This window comes from Canis aureus, chromosome X (genome assembly GCF_053574225.1).
Source record: "Canis aureus isolate CA01 chromosome X, VMU_Caureus_v.1.0, whole genome shotgun sequence".
NCBI classification, from domain to species: Eukaryota; Metazoa; Chordata; class Mammalia; order Carnivora; family Canidae; genus Canis; species Canis aureus.
This window is the reverse complement of record NC_135649.1, coordinates 22,428,883-22,441,176: the sequence shown is the minus strand read 5'-3', so window position 1 is coordinate 22,441,176 and position 12,294 is coordinate 22,428,883. Positions and strand designations below refer to the sequence as shown.

The 12,294-nt window shown below is 35.1% G+C and overlaps 1 protein-coding gene across 10 annotated transcripts in view; it reads right to left on the bottom strand.

Annotated features, from left to right (window-relative positions):
- Positions 1-12,294, bottom strand: part of ZNF280C (zinc finger protein 280C) — an 80,069-nt gene that overhangs the window by 53,101 nt on the left and 14,674 nt on the right. For 7 of the 10 annotated variants that reach the window (XR_013374922.1, XR_013374924.1, XR_013374923.1 and 4 more), the window contains exons 4-8: positions 11,213-11,263; positions 9,651-9,797; positions 7,147-7,212; positions 6,910-7,046; positions 1,471-1,585 (exon numbers count right to left, since the gene is read on the bottom strand). Coding sequence is in view for 2 of the 10 variants with exons in the window: in XM_077888983.1 (XP_077745109.1) it covers positions 1,471-1,585; positions 6,910-7,046; positions 7,147-7,212; positions 9,651-9,797; positions 11,213-11,263 (516 nt within the window). In the remaining 8 variants the exon portion in view is untranslated. Of the gene's footprint in view, positions 1-1,470; positions 1,586-6,909; positions 7,047-7,146; positions 7,213-9,650; positions 9,823-11,212; positions 11,264-12,294 lie in introns of all 10 variants that reach the window. The other 3 variants (XR_013374928.1, XR_013374927.1, XR_013374929.1) reach the window with 2 other exon arrangements.

Below are 12,294 nucleotides of genomic sequence, written 5' to 3'. Positions count from 1 at the left end.
AGTGCCAGTAAAAATCCTATTCTCCTTCAAAATCAAGTTCAAATCAAACCTTCTCCAAGAACTTTCTGTGATCATTCTTGACAGGAGTATATTAAGCATGCTTCTGAACACATAATACATATTACCATTCATAATTATTATTCTAATAACTGTTTATTATCAAATCCTTTAAAGGTTTAATGCATTTTTCATTTGTCACTTATCTCATTTGAGCCTCAAAACAGCCCTGAGATAAGTAGAGCAAGAATTAAAATTATATCTTCAAATGGACTTCAGGTCTGGAGAATGAATGTATTACCTGAGAAAAATAAAAGCACATATTTCAATAAAATGAGAAAATTGAAGTGTAAAGAGGTGACTTGATAAAGGCTACAAAAATCTTTAGGATACAGGCTCAAACCTACACCTTCCTAATCAACTGTCACCCTATTTACCATCAAGGCAAAGTTCCACTCCCTGAAATACAACTTAGAGAGATAGTAGGCCTCACTGTCATTACCAGGTAGAATCTTCAATAATTCAGACTTTTTCTATGAATAATGATCATGTACTTTATAAAATCAAATTTCAGACTACTTTACCTCCTCGTTTATTTTGGTTCTCGCTATTTTACTAACTAGGTAAGTGACATGTAGATAAGTAACAACCCACATTTATTAAAGTGGGAAAAAGTATTTTTGGCAAACATATCACTATAATTTTTTCTATTTTGATTTGGTAAATATATATGAATTTGTTAGTAAACAATTTAAACATTAAAAAATTCTATGTACATCTGTCCATCTAGTGAAATTTAACAAATTTACTAATATACTAAGCAATTGCTTTGATTATGGGGAATTTTTCAACTAAATAAAATTCCTTCATGGTATACTAATTTATTTCAAGTTAATGAAGAACTTTGTTATTGTACACAAAGAATTGTAATTCTTCAATTGGAAATTTTCATTATTCTTTCAATGGATCTTTACTGTGTACAAATTACTATTTTTATAATATTCTCTTTTTATAAGAATACTCTTTAATCATATTTAACTATCATATCAACATAATTTATTCGGAAAGAAAGACACTAGCCTATTTAAAAAATAAACTATAACCATGTACTTTTACTCATATTCATGGCCTTCTAAATGATCAATACTTTTTTTAAAAATAGTTTTAGGCCACCAGGAGACTGCCTAGACTCACAGAATTAAGATTTTTCAGCCCATGGCTGGTTCCAAGTGAGAACAAGCTCAAGAAATACATGTTAGCTAACTTAATAGTAAGAAATACAATATCCTATTATTAAGTAGAAATTTATAGAAAAAAAATCACACAAGAAAGGCATTCATGGTTTATTAGCTTCTATCTTACGGTATATGGAAAAGCTTAACATGAAGGTATGGGTTTAAAATAGAAATGCATTCCACAATGTATATTCATCAGGTTTCTTTTTATTATATTCAGAAAAGTGCTAAGCCAAACCTTCTATATAAACTGTTGATCCCTCTTGAGACAATGGAATTGTATCCTGGGTCAAGTCAAACAGTAAATCTGAAGAATCATCCGATTCAACTTGCGACGAATTCTTTGTAAAATCCTGTAAAAAGTTATATTTTGTTTCATAAACTTTTATAAAGGTAAACTTAACTATATAACAATACTATAAAGATAACACCTTAATAATTTAATTACTAATAAACTATAAAACACTGAGATAATTATTACTCTCAAAATTAGCATTTAGCGGATATGGGTTATATGGGAACTCTGGATTACTTCTGTAATTTTTCTATAATTCTTAATTTAATTTGAAATTAAAAGTTATAATTAAAAAAATCACAATATTATTGGCAAAGTAGACATTTTGGTACAGCTTTTCTGCGAGAAAATTTTGGCAATATCTTATCAAGGGCATTAAAAAGTTAATATCCTTTATTTAAAAATATTTTTCTTTTATCTATTTGGCAGAAAGAGCAAGAGAGCACAAGCAGGGGGAGCAGCAGAGAGAGAGGGAAAAGCAGACTCCCCACTGAGCAGGGAGCTGGACTCAGGGCTGGGATCATGACCTAAGCTGAAGGCAGATGCTTAACTGATTGAGCCACCCAAATGCCCAAGTGCCCAAAAAGTTCATACTCTATGACTCAAATATTCCACTTACATGAATTTATGTTAACGAAATGAAAATATTTAATGGAGAATTATTTATAATAGGAAAAAATAAAAACCTGTATGTCCAACAATGGAGGAGAAATTATTATTTTTTTTTAAATTTATTTTTTATTGGTGTTCAATTTACTAACATACAGAATAAATTATTAGATAAATGATAGACTAATGTAACATCATGCTTTTGAAAAATAACCAAAAACAAAAATGTTTCCGATATAAAATTCAGTGAAAAAAAGAACAGATATCTGTGTATGAAATAATTCTAATTGATATATTCTATACACACTAACCATCTGCCAAAAACAAAATCGAAGTACAATATGTATCATTTTCTGTTTCTTTTCTAAATACCACCCCCATACATAGTACCTTTACAATAGGAATATAAGGCTCTTGCTTGCATGTTTTGTGCTTACAAGTTGAGAAAAATCAGGTTTTAAGAATTTTACTTTGTTATTAAATTTTCTGTTTACATGGGTTTAGTAAGAAGTTATGGAGGCACATACTAAACTGACCCAAACCATTCCACTCCTAGAATTTGAGCATAAAACAGATTTCTGCATTTGAGCCTTGACATTTATTACATAACATGGCTATATGAGTCGATAATGGCTTTATGACTTAACTGTACCCAAGCATAATCTTCCTGCAAGGTACATATTTTCTCCAAATATTTGCACTTAAAAATGGAAAATATTCACTAGCAATTCTCCAAACAGCTCTTTCACAAAAGTTCCTCCAAATAAAGTTAATATTTTAAACCTTTTCCTAGGTGATAACTCTGGCCAATTAAGTATCACCATTTCAGAGAGCAGACATATTATTCAACAAATAACTTATTAAAATAATTCTCCAATTGGGAAGTTTTTATATCTCACAAGATAGTTCAGAAAGATAACAAATAGAACAGCGAGGTACAAGAGGCAAAAAACTGGGATTAAAAGACCTCTATTTAGGGACGCCTGGGTGGCTTAGTGGTTGAGCATCTGCCTCTGGCTCAGGTCATGATCCTGGGGTCCTAGGATTGAGTCCCGCATTGGGCTCCCAGGAGGGAGCCTGCTTCTCCCTCTGCCTATGTCTCTGCCTCTCTGTCTCTCATGAATAAATAAAATCCTTAAAAAAAAAAGACCTCCATTTATTTAACTGTGAAGCCTTGGGCCATTCACTTCTGAGATTCAAGTTTTCACCTTTCCAACTGAAATAACAGCCATCAATTATTGTCTATTTTAAAATGTACTTGACTCTTTTACAGTACATGTATTATATCAAGTAGTTATCACAACAGTACTAATAAAGACCTAATATTATTTCCTACTTTATAAATAGGTAAACTAAAGTTCAATAAAGTTAAGTAAGGTTCCCAATACAACCCAGCTTGTTATTGATGCTAAAGCTGGAATTAGAACCAAGGCTGGCTCGATTATAAAGCCTGGGTTCTTGGGATACTTGGATGGCTCAGTGGGTTAAGCATCTGACTCTTTTTTTTTTTTTCTCTCTAATGAGGCTCCGGGCATGGAGATCACGACCTGATCTAAGAGCCAGAAACTTAACTGACTCAGGCACTCAAGGCATCCGTCCCACCTTATCTCAGATCAGGTCTTGATCTCAGGGTCCTGAGTTCAAGCCCTATGGGCATGAAGCCTACTTAAAAAAAAGCCTGGGCCCTTAAACTATATCACACTGACATTAAAAGGGACAATAATAATCTTCTAGACTGCCCTAAAGAGTTGTTGTGGTAAAAAGAAGAAAAAAAGCTTAAAATTTTCAGAGAAAATTTCCTTACATAGGATTTTCAATTTATTTAAAAATATAGATCGGTCATTCTCCACCCTGGCTCACATTAGAATCACCTAGAGAGTTAAAAATATATATATTACGTCCAGACCTCACTCCAGATCAAATGACAAAAATCTGTTTTTAAAGGTCTGGTGGACTGAGAAATTGATTGGGGAGCCTGGATTAAACAACCATGCCAACAAAAACAAAAAGTCCTGAGTCTGAATGAGCTCTAGTTTCTAATTTTTTAAATATGAAAGATACTACCCCCTCCATTTGTTCTCCTTCCCTAGGTCCAAGGTAGGACCTAATAATTTTCATCTGTCTCCATGTAAATAATCATATTCCTTTTTTGTTTTGTTTTTGATTTTGCTTTTCTTAAATGCCAAACAGCTTATGATAGCATGAGAAACCACTGAATCAGTCTGATTCCAGCTAAAATAAAATAATTTTAGCATTTACGGCAGCCTGTCGTTATCAGGAACACCTATTAAGTTTTTATTAAGAACAGCTGTGGTTGCCTAGAGGATCCAAGTTTGAGAGCCAGTGGTTTGGGTCCAGATTCTCATTTTAAAAATGAAGAAAGCAGGATGCCTGGGTGGCTCAGTGGTTAAAGCACCTGCCTTCAGCTCAGAGCGTGATCCTGGAGTCCTGGGATCGGGCTCCCTGTATGGAGCCTGCCTCTGTCTCTCATGAATAAACAAAATCTTTTTACAAAATGAAGAAAGTGAAGCCCACTGAGGTTATAACAATGCTTTAGCTAGAAACAGAATCAACACTCAAGTCTTTCATTTTCCATCTAGGTTTCTTGGACTACTCCAGGACTCATATTACTATTAATTGTTTCAGAATGCAGATACAAGTTTGCCAAAAATCTAGTTTTTAAAAAGGTTTTATTTAAAGCCCCAATGTGGGGCTCAAATGCACGACTCCAAAATCAAGAGTCACATGCTCCTCCAACTGAGCCAGCCAGGCACCCCACCCACAAAAATCTAATTTTTGCTTGAAAGCTCAAATCTTATCACTTGCAAGAATACAATCAGGCTTTTTTTTTTTTTCTATCACAAGCATGCTTTGTACATTTTTAAGGACTGAAAAACTGTGTGGCAGATTCTAGAAGTGGCCCCCATGACTCCCTCCTGATATTTACACTCTCGTGTAATCTCTCCTTGAGCGTGGGGGGAGCCTGTGATTGCTTCTAACCAACAGAATGTGGCAAATGTGACTGAACGTACATGATTGTGTTAGCTCGTTTTGCTGAGGACTCACTTTTCACAGCTGGCTTTAAAATAGCCACCATGTGAGGAAGGTTTACATGGCAAAGAACTGAGGGCAGTCTCTGGCTGACAGCAGCAATAAACTGATGCCCTCAGCCTGACAACCCACAAAGAACTGGATACTGCCAATGACCATGCGAGTTTGGAAGCAGTATTAAATGATATGGCAGCTCTGGCTGACACCTTGATCACAGCCTTTTGAGACCTTGAAGCAGAGGACCCAGGAAAGCCATGCACTGACTCCTAAGAGAAACCATGAGATAATAAGTGTATACTGCTTTAAGCTGCTGAATTTTGTGATACCATTGTTACGTTGCGATCATTAATACATGGTGCTTTGTCGATCATCCTTTCAAGCAAAAATGGTGTTCCATTAAAACAGCAGCTAGTTCAGTTTGCAATTCAAGTGGTTTTCCTCAAGAAAACCTTCATAGTGTAGATACAGAAGTCCTTTATGCATACTACCCATTTCATCGCAGAGTATTTCAAAATAAATTTTAATAAAAATAGTAATTTATCACTTCTTCAAAGTTATTCTCAAGTGAAAGTGAAATTTTTCTACTGTGAGTGCTTGATGGTCATTAATGAAAAACTATCAGTACCATTTGGTGCCATTGCCTTCATTCAAATTAAGGCACCAGCAGTTTTACCCTCCATTGCTTTTGCATCTTCAGTACAAATGCTGACACACTGAAAAGAAGAAATGTCTCAGCATAATTATCACAACAGTTTTAACTTCATGAACCCCTGAAAAGGTTTTAAGGAAACCCTAATACTCTGTGAACTATAATGTTGCTTTAAGGCAATATTTCTATGTATAGCAATACTTAAATGTATGAATGGATAGGTGTACATGCATTTTTTAAAACCTCTGGGCTGGGGCACCTGGGTGGCTCAGTTGGTTAGGCATCTGACTTTGGCTCAGGTCATGATCTCAGGGTCCTGGGATTGAGCCCTACATCAGGATCCCTGCTCAGCAGGGGAGTCTGCTTGTCCCTCTCCCTCTGCCCCTTCCCCGCTTATGCTCTCTCAAAAAAGTAAATAAAATCTTAAAAAAAAAAATAAAGCCCCTGGGCTAACCTGGATTGAAATCCCAGATCCATCCTTGATTTACCAGCTATGGCCTTGAGTGGTTTATTTAGCCTGAGTCTGTTTCCTCAACTATTAAATGGAGATGATAATCATGCCTACCTCATAGGGAAATCAGAAGAATTAAATATATTAATTTATATACAGCATAAAGACTTACCCATAATAACAGAATAACAAATGTTAAATAATACCATTAAATATTACTTCTGTTAAAATTTTTAAAAGCTAAGCCATGAAAGTATGTTTTCAAAGCAAACAGCAACAATGACCTCAGAACAATCTTCCCAAATAAGAATACGGTTCTGTTTACCCTCTTAGGAATTTTGTCATTATACAACATTCATTACTGATTATTTTTTACTCACCTTTAGATAGCATAGTTTTCAATATTATACCTAGTTAATTTAAGCATATTACCTGATTTACTGACAAGTTGGTTAGTTCCTACAGTTACAGGTATTGGTTGAGTTGTCATAAAGATAGTGACATTTTCTGATTGTGATTATGGAATGGTGACTAGCTATGATATGATAGTCCACAATTCTAACTGGGTATTATAATATTCAATGTGTCCCTGAGCTAATTGTGTAGTTTCAGAAACACTTACAGGTTTAGACACATTCTGAACAATAGCAGAGTTTTGTGAAGATTTAGATTCAGGATGACATCTAGGCAAGGCAGCCACTGGATTTGATGTTGGATCTTTGTAGTGTTGACTTGCAGGCTTGAATGGATCAGTAGCACCTGCATTTTAAAATTACACAATATATTGAATATTTTTCCATACAACCAATTTTGTCAAAATATTTCACTTTAAGATTAAAATGGTATAATAATGCTATACCTTGAGTGAGTGTCTCATTCTTTATTCCCTTTGAAGATGAGCTGGGGTTACCTCTGTTCAAAATATCTACAAAAATTGTATTTATTTTAAAATTCATTATTTGTATATTAAAATAAGAAAACTCCAAAAATATATCCACAGACAACTAATAATTGAAGTATATTTCTTTCTCTCAATGGTGATTCCAGATCAAACCCTTCCCCATTCCCCATGCCACATTCATACCCCTAAAACCCTGTAAGTTTCATCATGGATAAGCTGATCATATTATCTGTACCACTGAAATTCTGAAAAGACACTACTGAAGACTGCAGACTAAATTTAGAGTTTACCAGAGTATCTCAAATCTACTATTATACCAAAAGTCAATTTGAGTCTCTCACAACCCTATGTATCAGTTTATGATTGCTCACTCTTGTACCCATGTGAACCCATAACTTCTAGGTTATTGAGGAATCAAAAATTTGGAAAAGTAGAGATTTGCCTAAAATTGCTCATCAGGAAAAGGTGGAAGCATTTTAAAAATCCCATAAAACCTCAAAATTTTTCCTTTTTCTCCTCCCAGTAGAAAAGAATCAGATGTCATAGAATAATTCTATAAAGTAAAGGGTCACACAACAGTAGGTTGTTTTATGATAATGGAAATTCAGTTCTCTAAGACTGGGTACTACAAAAGTCTTCTAGGAGAAAAATCTCAACCAACTTGATATTGTTTTCATTCAGAAATTTAAAATAAGTATTTACTCAAGCCATTAAAGAGTTAAACCTATAGTACTTTTTGGTGACTGTAATCTATCAAACACAACTTTTTATCATCTCCCCAACTTCATGATGGTTCTTTTTTAAAAAGATTTTATTTATTTACTCATGAGAGACAGAGAGAGAGAGAGAGAGAGGCAGAGATACAGGCAGAGGGAGAAGCAGGCTTCAGGCGGGGAGCCTGACGTGGGACTCGATCCCGGGTCTCCAGGATCAGGCCCTGGGCTGAAGGTGGCGCTAAACTGCTGAGCCACCTGGGCTGCCCTATGGTGGTTCTATATAAATATTTAGCTCATGTTCCATATACCAAAAATATTTTATGGCTCACACATAAAACATCAATAAAATCATTTAAATTTTGAGTTCATTTAGAAAAGAAATTTCACTGGGGTCAAGTTTCTTTCTGATAGAATCACTTAAAACTAATACACATTATCCTAGTTAACAGTTAGCTGTTATTGAACATGTTATTGAACATGTTGATATAAATCCAACATGAACGGCTATGCTTTCAATAAGATGATCTGAACAATAATTTTGAAATATGGTAATATTTTAGGATAAAAATAATCACAGCAACTAGGAAACAAAAATAATAATATTCTGTTCCACTATCAGCAACAAACATGCCAACATACTTACTTCATTTTATAATTGAAGTGGCATTCCACTTAGCATCTCTCAATTTGCCGCAGGAAATGATATTGAGAATTAAATTATATTATTCTCTCTCTGATAAAACTGAATAGAAGTGCTATTCGAAGTTTAGAGTCAAGAGAAGAACAGGGTTTTCAAAAAATTAAAAACTCATTTCTTAACCACAATATTACACACTGCCTAGGTAAGTAAGAGAACACTGGTATGCTGGCTACATTCTTTGCTAAATTATCCTGGCTTAAAAAAAGTAAATATAATGAAAAAGAACCTACTTCATCTTTGTACCCCAAAATTCAGTATGTTGTTCCTCTGCAGTTTACACACTTTTCACTTTAACAAGTGTCATCACTATAACATTATCACAATATCAAGTCTAATTACTCTAACTGAAATCTAACAATCCACCAAATTACTGGATTCTGCTAGAAAGCCAAGATGATTAAGTGTGCTAACTGCCTGCACTGTACAAGTACAGTGGCTAAAGACCAGACCTTCCTTCCTTCATGAATATAATGAGGAGTTGCTGGAAGATGGGTGTGGCCAGAAACTATAGCCCATAGTGGTACACATACTAGAGATTGTATAATCATGCAGTGCCTGTTCATTTTGTAGCCATGATTCAAGATGACACTGTAATGAGGTAGTTGCCTGGATATGAGAACCCCCATCAGAGACTAACACAAACTTATTTAGTATTCTGATATTTTAAGCAAGGCATTCCAAACACTTCCTTTTCTAAGTATGCTTGGGCTTAAAGGAGAAAAAGAAAAATTAACAATTAAGAGGTGAATAGGCTACTTAGCTCCACTAAACTTATGATTTCCAATTTCAGAGGGCTTATAGTGCTGTTAGGTAATCTTAATCTTTAGTTAACTTAGTTAACATTTCCCTTTCCTCTGAAATGATATTTCAACCTCTTCACCCTACTCAAGTCCCCAACCACATCCTCCCTCTGATTCTCACAAATTCTTACTGACCTGTATGCTCCAACTCTTTATAGAATAACAAGGATGTATAAGACAGTCCACGGGTTTTCCTATTAGAAACAGCAACTTATAAAACTTTACTTCCCTGAAATAAATGCTTACTTGAAATGGCTGGTTTTGAACTTGATATCTCTCCAACAAAGATCAGCTCATCATCATCTTCATCCAGAATTTCTTCAACTTTCTTCTGCCATGGTTCCAGCTCTTCTTCTTCACATTCCATAAAGAGTTCTGCCATTTTTGAATTATCTAATTTTCAAAAGGAGAAACACATCTTATATTTTTTAAGATTTTATTTATTTATTCATGAGAGACACACAGAGAGAAAGGCAGAGGCAGAGGGAGAGGGAGAAGCAGGCTCCATTCAGGGAGCCCTATGTGGGACTCGATCCCAGGATCAGCTCAGGGATCAAGCTGAAGGCAGACACTCAACCACTGAGCCACCCCGGCGCCCCCACATCTTATTTTTTAGATAACTTTTTTGCAATGCATAGTATGATACTTAAGATATAAACTTTAACAATCTTAATGTTAATTACTGAATTGATATTTGCAGTCAGTACATGCTACCAAAAGTAAGAAATGCAATTCAATTTCTAAGATCTAGACTAGTAAAATTAAGCTAGCCGGCTAAGTAACAGATGACAGTAGTTATTAGTAGTTGCCAATAAATTTTAAGAATAATCAAATCCAAAACTTGTAAATGAAAACTACAATGAGATATCACCTCACACCTGTAAGAAGGATAAAATTAAGAACACAAGAAACAACAGGTGTTGACGAGGATATGGAGAAGGGGGAACCTTTCTGCACTGTTGGTGGGAATGCAAACTGGTGCAGTCCCTCTGGAAAACAGTATGGAGGATCCTCAAAAAGTTAAAAACAGAACTACCCCATAATCCAGCAACTGCACTACTAGGTATTTACCCAAAGGACACAAAAATACTAATTCAAAGGGATACATGCACCCCTATGTTTATAGCAGCATTATCTACAAGAGCCAAATTATCAAAATGGCCCAAATGTCCATTGACTGATGAATGGACACACACACACACACACATATATATGGTATGTATATACAGTGGAATATTACTTGGCCATAAAAAGAATGAAATCTTGCCACTTGCAACAATGTGGATGGAGCTAGAGAGTATTATGCTAAGTGAAGTAAGTCAGAGAAAGACAAACACCATATGATTCCACTTACATGTGGAATTTAACAAAACAAATGAGCATAGCATAAGGGGAAAAAAGATAGAGAGAGGCAAACCAAGAATCAGATTTCTAACTATAGAGAACAAACTGATGGTTTCATGGAGGAATGAGTGAAGTAGGTGATGGGGATTAAGGAATGCACTTGGTTTGATGAGTACCAGGTGTTGTATAGAAGTGCTTACTATATTGTACACCTAAAACTAATATTACACTGGATGTTAACTAACTGGAATTAATAAAAACTTTAAAAAAGAATAATCAGATCCAATCAAAAGGAATTTCAGTTTTATGAACAGAATATGATTATATATAATTATATTAACAAAAAGGAAATAAAGAGGTAATAGGTTGGAGATATACTAGAAAAACTGAATTAGGTTCAGAAACACCAGGGCTGTACAGAGCAAAGCAGGGATGAGGTGCAAGAATGAAAATAGGGGACTTACGTGAGGCTTGTTCCATCTCAGGAAAGATGAGACATTTCTCACCTGAAGAAACTAAGCAAAAAACATACTGGGAATACCACCAGTCTACTAGTGCTGACCAAGCAGAGTTCTAAGGAAGCATTTTATTTTTTATTCTTTAAAAAGATTTTATTTATTCATTCACAAGAGACAGAGAGAGAGAGGCAGAGACACAGGCAGAGGGAGAAGCAGGCTCCATGCAGGGAGCCCAACGTGGGACTCGATCCCGGGTCTCCAGGATCACGCCCTGGGCCAAAGGCGGTGCTAAACTGCTGAGCCACCTGGGCTGCCCCCAAGGAAGCATTTTAGTGCCTCATTCTTAAATATGGGTAGACAACCAGTAAGTACCAGAAATATGACTAAACCTCCAATGTGGCAGGTGAGAATTCTACCATTGAACCACCAATGCTACTAAACCTCCAATGTGAAAGACCAAATCATTAAAACAGATTAAAAGATCTGAAAGAAAACAGAGACAGTACAGAAAGCAAGTTATTAGAGAGAATGTAATTAGCATTTTCAGAGAAATAAGACAAGAATGTTATAAAAAGTATCATTCAGAAAATATAAATTTTAAAAATAAGACAGCCAAAATTCAGTAAAAGAACAACCCCCAAACCCAAACGCCAAAGTTGAATAAATATCCTATAAAAGGAACTAAAAGACAATACACACACACACACAAAGTAGATGAAGTTATTAGAAATCAATTTCAACAGTACAACTCACCTAATAAAAGTTCCAGAAAAATAACAGAGAAAAAGGAAAGGGGATGTAATCAAAGGAAAAACACAAAAGAAATTCCCAGGTCTAAAGAACATAAATGTCCAGATTAAAAAGGCCTACCAGAACCCAGCAAAATAATCAAGAAAAAAATCTACAGAAGAATACATCATGAGATTTGAAAATGCTGGAGACAGAAACTATCCTAAAATCAGAGAGAGAGAGAGAGAGAGAGAGAGAGAGAATGAGTAATGCTTTCAAAAGTATTAGTGGAAATAATTTTCAATTTAGAATTCTGTATCCGCCAGCCAAGGTTTTCATCAAGCTTAAGGTATATATTC